Source organism: Polistes fuscatus, unplaced genomic scaffold (genome assembly GCF_010416935.1).
Source record: "Polistes fuscatus isolate 324 unplaced genomic scaffold, CU_Pfus_HIC Scaffold11, whole genome shotgun sequence".
Taxonomy (NCBI): Eukaryota; Metazoa; Arthropoda; class Insecta; order Hymenoptera; family Vespidae; genus Polistes; species Polistes fuscatus.
Window position 1 is genome coordinate 4,550,904 of NW_025113009.1, and position 16,918 is coordinate 4,567,821.

At 27.9% G+C, this 16,918-nt stretch overlaps 1 protein-coding gene across 1 annotated transcript; it reads right to left on the reverse strand.

Moving 5' to 3' along the window:
* Window positions 1-636: 636 nt before the first annotated feature.
* Window positions 637-16,048, reverse strand: LOC122526475 (G protein-coupled receptor kinase 2). Its single transcript, XM_043649901.1, has 7 exons — window positions 15,656-16,048; window positions 5,791-5,886; window positions 4,062-4,419; window positions 2,813-3,719; window positions 2,400-2,537; window positions 1,964-2,092; window positions 637-1,537 (listed from the first exon to the last, which is right to left on the reverse strand). The coding sequence occupies exons 1-7, from the start codon at window positions 15,705-15,707 to the stop codon at window positions 1,442-1,444; spliced, it is 1,776 nt and encodes a 591-aa protein (XP_043505836.1). The 5' UTR covers window positions 15,708-16,048; the 3' UTR covers window positions 637-1,441.
* Between the last annotated feature and the right edge of the window lie 870 nt (window positions 16,049-16,918).

The following is a 16,918-nucleotide window of genomic DNA, read 5'->3' on the forward strand; positions in this document are numbered from 1 at the left end:
TTGGTAACACATACTGCATTTGCATTACATTTATGTACAAGCTATTGGTTCCATATTTGTTAAAAAGCGAAACGTTTGGACACATTTAATAATGCTTTATCAAATTTTTCTACTATAGTCAATATTTTTAATTTAATTTTTACTTATGCTAAGCAAATATTTCTATATATATATATAATAAAATAAAGTATTTAAGAAACATAATTTCCAATAATTTAATGATATTTCATATACGAGTACGTGTATCCAAACTTTTAGTATGTAGTGTATATAGTAAAGAAATTTAAAATAAATTTAATTAAATAAAAAAAAAAGTAAAAGAAGAAAGGAAAAGAGATAATGTTGACGTGTTTGATAACAACGTGTTAGAGTAGATAAGAAATTAAACGTTGACGCCTTTCCTTCATTCTTAATAATTTATACGGCGAATAATTAACACGTTAGAATTGGCAGTTGCCATAAATAAGAAAATGATCTTCCGAATTGATGTCTTTGAGCTCTTCGTAGATATACTTTCACTTTTCAATCGTGTCTAATTTAATCCTCTTATAAATACATATACATATACATATACATATATTAAAATATTTCTTCAGTTCAAATACAAAGTATATACGTTTCTTTTTCTTACTTTTATTTTTCATTAATTTTTATTTTTTTTATTATTACTGAAAGTAATTATTCGTTCGGTAACATAAGTTTAATCAGAGGAATAAATTTATCCTCTAGATTTTTTTTTTTTCATCGAATTTAAATTCTAATATTTATATATGTATACGTATATGTATATATTTATATCGAAATATTCTCTCAGTTCAGTAGTTGATAGGACGTGATAATAAACATGGAAGTATTCCGTGATTCTGATCGAATACAAATTGTACACGTATACACACGTATAAATTCGTTCCGTCCCACTCTCTCGCTTTCTCTTTTTTTTTCATCCATTTAACTATTTAATAAGTGTACAAATAATTCTGATAAATGCTGATTTTAGTAATTATTCGATAAATGCTTAAGACAAAACAAAATTCATTTAAAATAAAACAAAAACGATCAGGAACGATTTTGAACGGACACATTTGTTTGATTGGAGACACAAAAATTGTTTTCTCGTGTTTTTTTTTTTTTTTCATTTCTTTTCTAATAAGAGTTGTTTTTTTTGAGGGGGAGGGTTTTTAATCCTTCCGTCAAGGACCTCAGAAATTTCTCTTCCATTGAACGAAGAGAGGTATTTTGTTAAAAGTATATATTCTTCTTCTTGTTCTTGTTCTTCTTTTAAAAGGAGAGATAGAACTCATCTCCCTTTCCTTATCCTTATCCTTGAATCTCTTATTCAGAGAAGCTTTGGACAACATCTCGAAGTACGTCGTCTTCGACCACGACGACAACGATAAGAAGGTGATGCCGATTGATTCACGCTACATGCGTTAATCCTGAGTCAGCTGACCGACATCTCGGAGCTCTGACTTTGAGACAGCTCCAACAAATGGCACTCGGATAACGGTATCTCCTTTGTACGTGCACTCTGCTTCTCCTAAATAATAATAATAATAATAATAATAATAATAATAATTATAATAATATCATTTATTAATTAATTTAATCGCTCGACATTAATGGCGAGGAAAATAATGCAATATTATCATAAGAACACTATATATTTTTTGTTTAATTATTTACATAATTGATTATACAAATTACTTTTTTCTTTTTTCTAAATTAATCAATTTAATTAATTATTAGGATTGATGATGGAAAACGGTGCTTTGTCGCTTGATATATTTCTTTTTTTTTTTCTTTTTTTGTATTAATTATTAAGATTGTGTTTTTTGATTAGTACAAAATTCTTTGTCTACTATCCGAGTCATTGTGAAAATTATAGTTAGAATCCAAATATGGAAATTAAATGAACGAATGATTAATATTATTATTATTATTATTATCATTTTATGTTATTTACCTTTCTACGGAATGGAAAACAGCCTCTGTTCTCGTTGTTCTGTGGTGGATAATTTATCAATAAGTCTGGAGTAGGCGTGTTGTTAGGACCTAGTACATTGAGTTCCTTAAAACACTCAGTCTCTATCATCTGCAAGAATAAAAATTTATCAATGATAAAGACTTTTGGACTTTTTCCCTACGACCAATGAATACTAACACAAATGTTCTTTATGATGTGTCGTTAGTTAAATGTAGGAGAGTCAAAGGTTTGGCATTTTTATTGATAAAGGTCAAAGGTAATCAACCGTAAGAGTCTCTTCTTCTTCTTTCAACACAACTTTCTTATATTAATCAGTCTCGATATCGTAAAAGAACAATACACTTAGTATATATATATACGCGCGTGTGTGTGTGTGTATGAGTATACATTGTTTGAACTGTTTTACGAGACTTACCTCATTTTGCCAAGGAATGGATACGCTTCCCGTGTTAAATTTACTGTAAAAGGTGTCGTCTGTCGCATCGAGATTAACACCTTTCACTGTGGAGAATTGCTCGATGTCTAGGACGTCTTTAGCATATACAGCGTGAGGCTGAAATAGGATTATTTATTAGAGAAAAAGAAAAAAGAACATTTAATAAAATTATATATAAAAAATATAAATAATAAAATTATATAAGAAATATCGATTTATTCGGTTGATTATATAAAATTGATAGAAAAAGAAAAGAAAAGAAAAAAAGATATAAAATATACAAGGAATATTGAAGATGTAAGAGTAGAAATAAAGATAGAGATAGTGATAGTGAGAGAGAGAGAGAGAGAGAGAGAGAGAGAGAAAGACAATCTATCACGACACCTACTCACATCCGGCACAAATGGCGGTTCCCACATACCAGCCTCGACCCTTTTCCAGTTCAAGCACTGAAAGAAACTATGAAGTTTGACCTCCTTCGCCCCGTGCCTGCCGCACTTACAGCCCAATCTGTTTTTCGGACTCTTTTTGAGTAACTGTTGGCAAAGGCCTTTAGCTTCCTCGGTGAATTTGGATGAATACCTTTCTTGATCTTCCTTAACTCTTCTGTCGACCTCCTCGCGTTTAACTTTTTCTTTTCTAGCTCTGAAAGGTGCTTGACCTTCTATCATTTCGTAAAGAAGACAACCGAAACTGAACCAGTCAGGTGAAAATGTATATTTCTCGTTATCGATTACTTCGGGTGCCATGTAACCAACAGTTCCAACTCTACCACGTACCATATCACCCTCGGTAATCTCAACGGCTAATCCAAGGTCAGATATCCTAACGTGGCCATGATCATCGAGTAAAATATTCTCCGGTTTGCAGTCTCTATAGACAATACCTTGAAGATGCAAATGTTCCAAACCGCATACCACTTCGGCGGCATAAAATCTAGCCCGATTAATATCAAAACCAGGTTCACCACCCATATTGTATATGTGAAACTTTAAATCACCCCCATTCATAATGGTCAATACCAGGCATAAAGCATCCTTCGTTTCGTATGCATAAGCTAACGAAACTACAAACTTAGAGTTGATCTTCTGTAGTATATTCTTTTCAATCAGTACCATTGCTTCTCCCTTTCTCTTCTTTATCCTTTTCTTCTCGAGTTTCTTACAGGCATACATTTTACCCGTTGCTCTGACCTGGCAAGCACATACTTCACCAAAACCACCTTTACCAAGGACTCTATACATACGGAACGTCTTGTAAGTTACCGGTTGTGCTTCCAACCATTTCCATTGGAGATACCTAAAATTATAAACCATCTTCAGCTACCATCTAATCATCTTTAAATATATATCTTGTTAATTTATCGTTATACATATATATATATAATAATCCTTTTTCCCCCATTATTATTTGCTCAATTTTTATACTGTAAATCTATACTTATATTAGGGTAGTTGTTAGTTTTTCATCTAATTAGTATAGTTTCCACAGAGTTACATATTTTTTGATCAAACAACTATCACCCCCTAATTTAATGCACGTTTCAATATTTTTTTTTAATGAACACGAAGAAGATTATTCAATGATTTAAATTGTGTTTTGGGGAAAGAGAGAAAATGCATGTAATCTTTGAAATTGTACCTGTAAAAATAGATACTGGTTTGAAAGGCTGAAAATGGTTCACCAGCTAGAAAATTTTTCACCGTTTGTGCGATCTCAACGAACAATTCCTTTCCACCCGAGCACAATCTTTCCTCGCATTGGGATATTAAAGAATCGTTCAAAATATCTACGACCTCAGAACCTTCCCTTTTAAGATATTGTTCGAACAATTCCTTGGCTAATTCCATCCGATTTTCGTCCATCTCGATCTCGTATTTTTCGATTGAATCCAGGAAAAGATTGTATCGGTGATAGGCCGGTTTCTTATCTTGGCAATATTGCCTGAAGAGAAGTCTTCCGATTGGTTGTTGATCCACCACATACCCGTACCTAATATCTATATAATAATTAAAAAAAAAAACAAGATATAAGAGAAAGAAAAACAAGCAAATGTTCGAAGAACAATAATTGATTTATTTTATATTAATTTTTTGGTGTGAAAGTATAGTTTCTAGATTCCTATTAAAATTCATATTATCATTTATGAATATAATATAATCAAGATTCATATTTATTTATATAAATGATTCGTATTCGAATAACAATAATTAAGTATTATCGATTTGTAGTAAAGTATTTTTTTTTAAAAAGTTTCATGCGTGAAAGAAAATCACATGTTTAGAATTTCATTTAAAGTTATCGAGCGTTAACAGCCGTAGTATGTAACAACTAGGAAGAAACTTTCAACGTGAACAATTATTGCAATTTCATGTTCGATTTCGTTGAAGAGAAATTTATATAAAAAAAAAAAAAAAAAGAAAACAGACATGCAAACTAAATTTTCCACGCGTGAAATACTACGATTCAATGAGAAAGATATAGAAGTATAATCATTATAAATATATCTAATTAGATAAAAATTTGGTATTTATTTATTCATGTGTTTGTATGCACTATGTGCATACACGTGCATATTAGAAAAATTTATAAATAAAAGTAAATTATTCAACGCGATGATAATAAACGAATATGTGAAAAATTTCAAGAGAAAACTTTCAAACTGATTTGAATAATGTTATTAAACTTTATCGATTTTTATATATAATATTTGACGTGACGATGACGTTAACCAATTTTTTTGAAATAAAATTATTATCGGTGCATATATATATATAATTTAAACATTTTTTTTTTCGTATTAAAACTATATTCCATTAAATCAAAAATAAAATCATATGATCGATCTAAAGAATAAATATATTACCAATTAATATTTCTACTGATCTATAAATAAAAATCTTCGAAGAATATATTTAATTGTAAGTTCTGTGTTTTTTTTTTTCTTTTGATATCTTTATTGTTATTTTAATCTTATCTTGATTTTTTAAAGCAAATAATTTTAATGATACTTCGCGAAGTACGTCTGTGGAGAGAGGGGGAGAAGGGGGTCGTAAAGATTCAATAATCTCAGGTCGAGGTCAACGAGGGGTCACACGTTGATTAACCAAGAGAGGCATCGATGAAAGAGGGGAAGAATATTTTATCAAATGTAAAGAGGAGAGAAAGAGAAAGAAAAAAAAGTGAAACGCAGTGTGTTCTACTTCGACAAAACGAAAATTTCTCAGGAACGAATATACTACTCGTAGATTTTTTCTTTTCTTGACACAAATAAATCTACTTTTAAATAGAATTTAATACTGATTAGTTTTTGATCGAAAAAAATAAAAATAAAAATAAAAACATATGGAGAATAAAACATTAGACATACCTAATTTATCTTTTAGGCCGATGCACTGGGAAATGTGTGGGAACTGAAGTATCTTCCGCCATTTCTTACTCTTCCCTTTGTTGCTGTCACCACCACCTTAAAATATAGAAAAAGAAAGAGAAACGACGAATTAATATGAAAGAATAAATACAAAATAAACTAACAATAATAACTAATTCATTATCAAAAACGAAATAGGTTCGGAGTAAAACGTATAAATGATAAAAATGAGGTATCTATTTTTCGAAATGAAATTAATTATTAGAAAAAAAAAAGGAGAAAATAGACATATAAATTATTAATAAACCAAAGGAGAGAAGAAGAAAATAAGAACACGTGTAAAATAAAAAAAAGGATAAAATCTTATTTGAAAGTTTTAAATAAGTAATTAATACGAAATATTATTATCCCAGAGATTATTCGAATAAATGTCAATTCATGTTATAAAGGTCTTAGAATCGAACGTTATAATAACAGATAACTATAATAATCGACAAACTAATCGGAATAGTATTGACGTTTGTGAAACTTCAATGGTGGTGGTTGAGGCGTGCCACGGGGTCTCATCTGGGAAGACCGTAATTACTTGTTTTGTAATTAGTGCAGAGTGGAAATAGCGTTGGACAAATAGTATAACGTTATATCAATGAATTGAACCATTAAAATGTACCGCACAAAGTAATATTTAATATAATATTAATAATATTTAATAATAAAATAATAGTTCCGTAGATTTTGCTAGTACATTTGAATCGGTAAATAGTCTTTCATTTCTTTTTCTTCTTCTTCTTCTTTACTTTCTTTTTTTATTTTATTAATTTTGTAAAATCAATATATAAAGTAAAGTTGAATATTAAAATCGTTTTATTCGATATGTAATAGTCATCAATATTTTCTTATATCTTAATTTTTTTAGAAATTTTTTTAGAAATCTAATTCGCGATTTAACATTTGATTCTTATTATTAATTTCTTTTGGATATTTTTTCTTTCTTTTTCACTTTTGTACAGTTTAAAAAATTGTTTAAAAGAAAAAAATATAATTATCTACATATAATCGTTATATAAATTAATTTACGTTAAATTTCTTCTTATAGAAGAATTTTATTACAACGACGACGAAGTAAAGCTCGTAATCCAATATTTGATAAAGAAGCTGATCAAAGTTTGTCTTTGAAAAGCTCTATCTCATCAACATAAATATATATATATAATAATGTAAAGACTTCCTGAATTATTTTACTATACGGAGTTTCTTGAAAAAAATTTTTATCCGACGATTAATCATATATTATACAGGTAATTACATTTAATATTTAATATAAAATATATCAAAAGTTATATTAGATGATGCACAAATATAAAAAAGAATTGAAAAATAATAATTAATTATTTAAATCACCAAGAAAAATTGGATTACCTAGACTGTATATTTTGTTGACTCGTTAGAAAAATTATTAAAAAATTAATGACGAATCTTCTCGTGACTTGGAAATTCATACTAATGCATATAAGTTTCTGTGTACGTATTAACGTAAGTTCGTCTATCTTTGCAATTAATCTAAATGGCCGAGTAAACTGTGAAAAGGTATGTTCACGTTAGATTAAATTAGAAAATGAATGAGTCAAGTTATGACATATATATTTTCATTCTATTTCCAAACATCTTTAAAAAATCGATATAATTATTTTTTAAATAATAATAATAATAATACTAATAATATATAAATAAATAAATAAATTATATATCTCAAAATTTAATATTAATACTTCCTCCCAAATACGACATTTAATAATTTTTATCTAATCGTAATAATCTAAATAAAAAAAAATATATATAAATTAGAATATTTAACGTTATATGAAATATTTAATAAAACAATTTGAATTTTAGTCAAAAGCATTCGATTAGAGTGTAAAAAAAGATTCCGAGTGAAAAATTCCTCGATATACGTACCAACACATACACACACGCATATAACTTAACTGATTTTCGATTTCAAATTGAGCACGTTCTATAGAAATCGCATTGATGACGTAGAGAGATTTTATCGATTCTAACTTGAAGTTACGTGCGTGTACGTATATGTAGGTGTATGCGTGTAATATCAAACGAAGTAATATAGATGCATAAACAGCATATACATTCATACACACACACAACACACATATATATATATATTATACTATACATATAAATAGATACGTTGTTCGATCTAGATTTTCTCGACTAGATTTTCAAGATTTTCTAGATACTTTCTTAAATAAAAGAAGTAAAAGAAGAAGAAGAAGAAGAAAAAGATTTTGATTACAAACTTTTAAGATAAAAGAGAGAAAGAGAGAAAGAAGAAAGAAAGAAATTTAGAATTGAATTTAAAAGCTAAACTTTAAGGAGAAAACGTAAATCAAGAACACAATGTTCGTACAATTTCTCGAAACATTTGTCACTTAAATTTCGAGTCTTAACATCAATTACCAACGAAATTGTTATTTCTTGTAACAAACGTTGACATTATTCTATTATATGTCTTTCTATTGCTCATAAAAATGTAATAAAAGAAAAAAAAAATAATGATAAAGAAGGACAAAGTGTAATATTAAAAGAAAATAGAAATTAGATATTATGAGAGTAAAAAATGAATAATAACGAGAAAGGCAAAGACAAAGTACAAATATCTCTCTCTCTCTCTCTCTCTCTCCCTCTCTTTTTCAGCCTATATATGACATAGATAATTTTATTATTATTTTTAATGTTAAAGCAGAAACTTTCCGGGACATCTTGAATACGTACACATACAAACGTATGAGTGTATGGATGGGTACGCGTATACTACACGTTTCATTAAAACTTTTCGCTATTTCTTTTCCACGGGCATTCATTTTTCTTCTGTCGCAAGTACTGTATCTTTTTCGCTCGAGCGACGTGTCTCGTTCGATTCATTTTAAATGCAACACGAGACGTACCCAAAGAGACATTTATTTCTTTCTTTCTATCCATTTCTTTCTTCCCTTTCTTTCTTTCTTGTAGAGGCGACAGAACGGCGACCACGACATTTATTGATTTTTTACTTCTTCTTTATTACTTGTTCTATTCTTTTTTTCTTTCTTTCTTTCTTTCTTTCTTTCTTTCTTTCTCTTTTTAACTCATGCACTCACGAAAACTCACTTACGATGATTAGTTTTATTTAAAAGATTAGTTATTTAACTAAAACATTTAGATCGATACTCTTCGATACGTTCAACACTTTGAATCTTATATTCGAATTAATAGAAATTTCATTTCGTATATAAAATGAATGAATTTATATATTATTATATTAATTATAATTTATTATATTAATAATTTAAATGAATGAATATTATTATTTTAATCTTTTCGTTTAGCGTTTAAATAAGAAATATTTAAATATGAAAAATTGTTGATATATAATTTATATATAATGTATTGGTATAGTAATTCCCAAAGTATACGCTTCAGAGTCTTGGGGAATCAAAAGACTTTCTCATAGAAGCGTTACGAAATATCACGTAATTTTTATCATTTTATTTATTTATTTTTTTTAATAATATGATATATTAAAAAAACACATTCCCAGAGAATAGACGAATTACGTGCAATAAAGTATACGTTTCAGAGTCTTGGGGAATCAAAAGACTTTCTCATAGAAGCGTTACGAAATATCACGTATTTTTATCATTTTATTTATATTTTTTTAATAATATGATATATTAAAAAAAAACATTCCCAGAGAATAGACGAAATTACGTGCAATTGTAATCTTTAAACAAATTATATTCTACGCTATGTATGAAATATTAATAATAATTATAATTATACGACATCTTTGAATTTTTTTTTAAAACATTCAAAAAGAATATATAATATATAATTATATGTATATATATATATATAAAGAAAGAAATTTATTGACCGAACACTCAAATTCCTCCCTGAAGACTCTTGTCCTCATTTTCGAAGAAATAAGAACGACAAAATGGGAGAAAAGAGAAAAAGAAAATAATAATAAGTAGTTACGCGTTAAAAATAGAAATAGGAGGAGGAGGAAGAAGAAGAAGAAGAAGAAAAAGAAAAAAAATCTTACGAAAAAGGATTAAAAGGGTCAACAACAGCACGCCAAAAAAATAGAAGAAAAAGGAAAAAAAAATTTGATAGAGAACGACCCTTTTCTTTTTCTCGTATTCGTAATTGAAGAAACAAATGTGAGATTTAGAGGGTTGAAATTCTCTTGTCCTAGCTTTACTTTAATCCAACCCACCCCCACCCTTCTCCCAAGCTTTTTCAATTTTCACGAAAATGAAATCTACTCGTTTTATATACGCGACTGATGATGATCGATGATTAATTCGTTTGGAACACACAAATTGTACGATTAAAATGAATTTTATATAAATTTTTGAAAGAAAGAATTTTTGATAAAGCGAATTTTATTACTCGAATATAGAAATTAGATAGATCCGAATTAATATAAATGATGGATTATATTTTGTGTACATTTTTAAATATCAATCTCGTTGGAACTCGTATAAGTGGAAAGCATTCTTGAACGAAGTTTAATATCAAAGCTCCTTGTTGTTTTTACGTTGCAATGAAATATGCAAACACGCTGACTTGACGAGTTTACGAGTTCGCAAAAAAAAAAGAAAAAAATCGTTTGAAAGTACGCGTTTAGGTTTCTTTTTAAAAAAAGAAAAAAAAATAGATCTAACCTAACGATTTGAACTAATTTTTCATGAATAATTTTTATTTAAACACTATTTTAAAATATTTTATTTATTAATATTTTAATAAATATATATTAATAATCAAAATTAGATCGGAGAAACTATTTTTAAATATAATTTTATATAAAATACACGTACACACAAAAACACGTAGACATATTTTATTTATAGCTATTACTTATTTATAAGATAGGACTTGGTAGGATACGATAGGATAGGATATGAGATAAGATATAAATATATAATACATAGGATAACATAGGCTACAGAATATGATATAAGTTATATGATAGGATGGTATATAGAATATATATATTAACAGATAGTTATGATTAGAGATATAAATGAAGTGGGTAACATCTAACTCGGTTAACAAAAATGTATTATTTAATATAAACAGATTTACTTTTAAAACATTAATACGTTCGAGTGAGAAATATTTTTTCTTTTTTATTTTAAATTTATAAATTTACGAGAACTTATAAATAATCAACTAACCGTATTATATAATATGTATTTATGAATGAAAAATCGTGAATAATTTTGTCAATTGAAATTTAATTCGAAATGAAGTAACAGGATTAACGATTAAAATGAAATATTCGATAAAATCGTGTCGACTATTTTTGAATGATGTCAACGATAAGGATGACGATTAACATTAAGACGACGAATTATCAACGCGAAATAAGGTTTTAAACAACGAAAGGAATAATTAACTTATTACTCGAATGGTTCTGCGTTCTTACATAATTTACAAGCGATTCTTAATGCGATTCTCGGGCCAAGCTTCACTCTCGTATTTATACAGTGTACCAAGGCAATGTGATTACAAGACCATTGACGTCGTTGGAGTATCTCACGCGAACCCATTTACCTACTTTTCACGAACACGCGAGTTGTGTTCCTTGTATTCTTCAACGACTTAACTTTATAATCTTAATTGTCGTCATTATATCCTTTTCATTTTTATTTTTTACCATTCTTTCGTTTTCTTTTTTTTTTTTTCAATCGTTGACCGCCAAGAAAACAAAAATCCATTCGTTCGTTAAAACCAATAAAATGTTATACGATTTTTGCTATTTTTTTAATTAATTCTATTTATCATAAAAAAACGTATCGTTCGATGTAATGTCAATAAAATTTCAAACGTAAGAAGTAGAATATTTTGGATAAAATCAATATTAGGGAATTTTTTCAAAGGGAAATTGTTTTTTTACGAGAATTGTAAAACTTTTGGTTTTTTTTTTTATTTTTTATTATTAACATAAGGAAGAGTTATGTAATAAAATATTATTGAAATTTCCGTTTAGTTTTTATATTTAATCGTACGATAATATATATTATAATAATATTAATATTAATTTATTTATATTTTTCGTTTATATCTTCCTCTTTTAATTATTACTGTTAAATATTTAAATTTACATATCTACCGAATAAATTTTAATGGTGCAACGTATTTATTCATATGAATGCGATATCTTTAACCTTTTTAGATTGTGAACTTTTAACTGTGAAGATAATGCGAGACTTTAAATATTACAATGGCAGAAGATACGCGAGGAATCGATTTAACATTAATTTATTTTTACAATGCAAAAGTAAACTTCGGAAATGAATCGAGTTATCGATAAAGAGAAGAAAATAATAATAAAAAAAAGGTTATCCTTTTAATAAGATACTTTTCTATGTGTAAATTTGATATTTCCTTTTTTTTTTTTTTAATGATCATACGATTAATAACTCGATACAGGAAAGAAAGTTAATTGAAATCGATAACAAATTTTCAATTTTAGAAATAAATCGAAAACAATAAAAGAGAAGATGTTGCATCGGTTCGAAGATATTCAATTTCTTCTTTAACAGAATTCTTCTAAAATTTATATAACACAAATATTATATTAATAATGACAAGAATTCTTTTGATCATCCTAAACTCATTGTGAAAGTTATTTTCAGTATACCTATTTCTAAAATAACTTTCAAATATCATTTAGTTAGTTAGTTTAGAAAGAGAATAGATTCTAGCCTCTGGCAGGTTTTACGATCGTGACGAGGAAATAGATTACGAAGGGTTCTTTTAGAGAGGAAAAAAAAAACAAAAAAGAAAAACAAAAAAAAAAGAAAACGTTATTTTCATAGCCAATGCAATATCTCTATAAGAGTTTCAATACGTCTCGAGAAAGAGAAAGATATTTCTCTGGCATTTCCTTAGTAGGGGTTTATTCCACACGTGTTAGATGCTGCGAAATGGCAAGGACTTGGGTTGCTTCTTTGTGGGTGAAAGATTCTTCACGTTCGCTTCGTAAATCGCTTTAATTGCAAGATAGAACTACAAGGTATACCATACCACTACCAACTTTATCCTAACACTATCTTCATCCTCCTCTACCTGTCCCTTTTTTCTTCTACGCTTCGAGAATCACGTAACTTTATTTAAAGTATTATATATATATATTTATTATCACCGTTAATAACAAATAATTAATACTAATTTTGTAATTTGTTTTTTTAAACGACAATAATGTTCAGCGAAGAAAATATTTATTAATTAATAAAAAGAAAAAAATGTAGAGAATCAATTCGTTATATAATATCTTATTCAAGATAGATATTTAAAAGATGTAAAAGATACAAAATTGTTTCTTCCTCTTTCTTTCTTTTTTTTTTTTTCCAATATAAAACGGCATCTTTTTACTTTGAGTTCGTTTATTTCTTACTTCTTTACTACTTTCCCATTTCCTACTTATAAAATAGTTTCAACTTTCTTTACCCTTACCATCCAACCTTGCCTCTTTTATTCTTGGAAAGGTTAAGTTTCCAAGTTGAAGTTATTCCCAAAGGACATTCTCTCTTCCGGTACGCTATTATCTATTACTTGAATACTCGAATTTTCTTGACAACGGACCGTGGGCCAAAGTTTTCCTGCACTTTACGTATTTTAACTATGAATAAGTAAAATAAAATGAAGCAACACGTGAAACAATTATTAAACTTTTTCTATTACTCAGTCAGATTTAGTAGAGAGACAAAAAAAGGATAGAAAAAGTATTGTTTCAATTAACGTAAACTCGAGCCCTTTTCTATCATCTAATTAATAACATTGTCATTAAAATATTATATATTTTTAATTAATTTGTTAATACTTTATAAAACTTAAAAACATATTTTATACTTTTATCATACAAAATGAATTATTTAAATATTTATTATTTATGCTAAGAGATATTAATGTTTCCTAAAATACAAGTATAATATATTTATTAAAATTATACTTATATTATAATAATACAGTATATTAATATACCGTAAATTATATTATACCAAATATACGATCATTCCATTTATTGTTATAAAAAAGAATTTCTTTGTTAATACGACAAAAAAGAATCTCGGATTTCAAGATGGAAATATTTCTTTTTTTAAAAGAAATTTCATGGGTGAAAAAGAAAACGTAAAGGATTGTATCGATTTATGAAAGATCGAGTTGGCGGTGGTGGTGTGTTCACAATGCATCGAAAACTCGAACTCGTAGTCCTTTCGAATGAAATTCCACGGATAAATGAACACGCCACGAGAACGAAGATGGATATGTAAATGTAGGAACGAGAGAGAGAGAGAGAGAGATGTATGAAAATCCATCATAAATCTCGACGAACGTTAAATCGCAAATTATCGATTTCTCGCTAGCCAATAATACGCAAATCTGATTAGTTTGGACTATTTCCTAAATCGATGTGTTAAGTCTACGAATAATATACGATAATAATGATAAGAGTATAAATAATATTCACCTAAATTCTATTTTTTACATGATTTTAATTTAACACGATCCAACGAAATTCTAAGAAGAAAATTTGTCTTCGTCAAACATTTTTATCATTTCTTTTAAATAATTACAAACACCTTTTTGATATTGTGTTCGAACGTTTTGCAAATTGTGAAATAATTTTCAATCAAATCGATCGAAAAATGAGAATATATATATATATTTCAATGATATTTCAAATCATTTATTCGTATGTCAGATAACTCATATCGAAAATTTGAAAACGAAGAGATTGCATTTGCGTGACAATAAATGCAACGGATCGATCGATTCATCGTTTCTGCCGTTAATAAACTTGTCCTGCAAATTTCGTTAAATCGTTAACGTCCATCGTATTATGAATACGAAAACGTTTCATACGTTTACTTCCTCGTTCGTGAATTGTCAGTAATATTATTTTGAATTATCGATTACTTTGTAGAAAAAAAAAAAGAAAAAAAAAAACAACGTCATTCGTACGATATTTTTTATAACGAATAAATTCGTTTATCAACGAAATTAGATTTTAAACGAACAATTTTACATGCATTTTCGAATGCATTTCGAAAAGAAAAAGATAATCATTATATTAATTGGACCAATCAAAATTAGTGCAAACGAGAAGAATGATATTATATAGAATTAAATCGCGTTGATTTTAATTGTTCGAAATGTAATTGTTAAAGGCGCGTTATTATTAGCTTTTGTTTTATTTCTATTTAAATTTGTATAAAGGGCTTTATTAAAACTTTTTCATTTATATTTTTCGAAATGAAATGAAGTTTCAATAACAATTCGTTTTAAATTAAGTTAATATAACTTTGTTTTAACGAAAAATTATATACATATATAAATACACACACACGCAGAAAAACATAATCATTTGACTGATCAATAATAAATGTAATAAAAAAGAGAATACGTATAATATCGTTGAAAAAAAAAAAAACAAAAAAAAGAAACATTTCTTAACTAAAAAATTGATCTCGAATGAAATCTAAATAATATATTACAAATTATTCTATTATTATATATTATAAATTATATATATATATAATATATTATAAATTAATATAATATATTATAAATTATTATATTATTTATTTTATATATAGATATTTTATATATATTTTATATATATATATATATATATTATATATATAATAATAAATAATATATATATATATATATCTATTCTATAGAATATTTTTTTATATTATTAATAAATAAAGAATAAAAATACATTGCACAATATATGGTATATATGGTAGGGTTAAGAAAAAAAAAAATAAAAAGCAAAGTAAATTCTTACCTTCTCTCGCTTTGAGGTAAACAGTGTTGGCCACGATGTTCTCCAACTCCATCAATTCCAGCTTGATCGAGTTTTCGCGACCGAATCAGGAGCGAGAAAGGTGAGCTAGAATAAGCTCGGTGGTATGAGGATTGAGAGGGTGGACGCTAACGAGGATCGAGAAACGCTAAAAGTATTACCAACGGTACTACTATAAGCGTTATTGATACTCGAACAACGTATCCTTTCTTAGATCCTTCTTCCTCGTGTCTAATTCTTCTCGTGAAGATTTTCACCACCCCGTCGGGTCCAGCCAACCTAACTCCCATCTGCGGAGCTCCAACGATGAAATATATTCGAACAGGAATCAATGACCTTGACTTAGGACACCACCACCACCACCACCTTCTTCTTCTTCTTCTTCTTCTTCTCTTTCTTCTTCTCTTCTTCTCTTCCCCTTTATCTTCTTTTTTGTTCGCCAAAAGATTTGTTAGTTTTTTTTTTTTTTTTTTTTTTTTAATAAAAGGAGATAGACAAAGAATATAAGATGATGAAGAAGAATAAGAATAAGAATAAGAAGACGAAGAAGAAGAAGAAGAAGAAGAGTGAACGGAAGGACAAAATGAGAAAGAAAAAGAGAGAAAGAGAGAAAGATAAAGATGAAGAGAAAGAAGGAAAGAAAGAAAGAAAGAAAAGTAAGTTCGTCAACCTGTGATTTTCAAGGCCGATCTATATCCAAGATGGATTATCCACTCATAACACATATCTCTTATTATCACTAATATCAAATCTTCGAAATCTCCAACTTTCACTTCGGGTATATCTTGATAAAGGATCAAAGATAAAAGATCCTGATTTAAATTACTCGTTAATAACGGATAATCGTGTATTTTTATTTTGCTCGATTGTTCATCGTACTTTCTCGTTCGCCTCATGGATCAATAGTGATCAATGATCGATTCGAAATAATATATAACTAATTTTTTAATAGCTGATGATGGTGACGAAGAAGAAGAAGAAGAAGAAGAAGTGGGAATAAGGAAGAGGGTAAACAAAAATATAGCGAATAAATAAAAAATAAATTCACCGACAATATTTCATCGTCCTTATCTTTCTCTTTCTCTTTCTATCTATCTCTATCTCTTTCTTTCTCTCTTTTTCGTGACGTTTGAAAAAGATTTTGATGATGCCCACGCAAAAGCTTGGGAATTCTTATTGGCTAGATATCGTATAGGATTTCTTCTTCTCCTCGAAGTTCACGTCAAGTTTTTCTCCCTTTGTCTC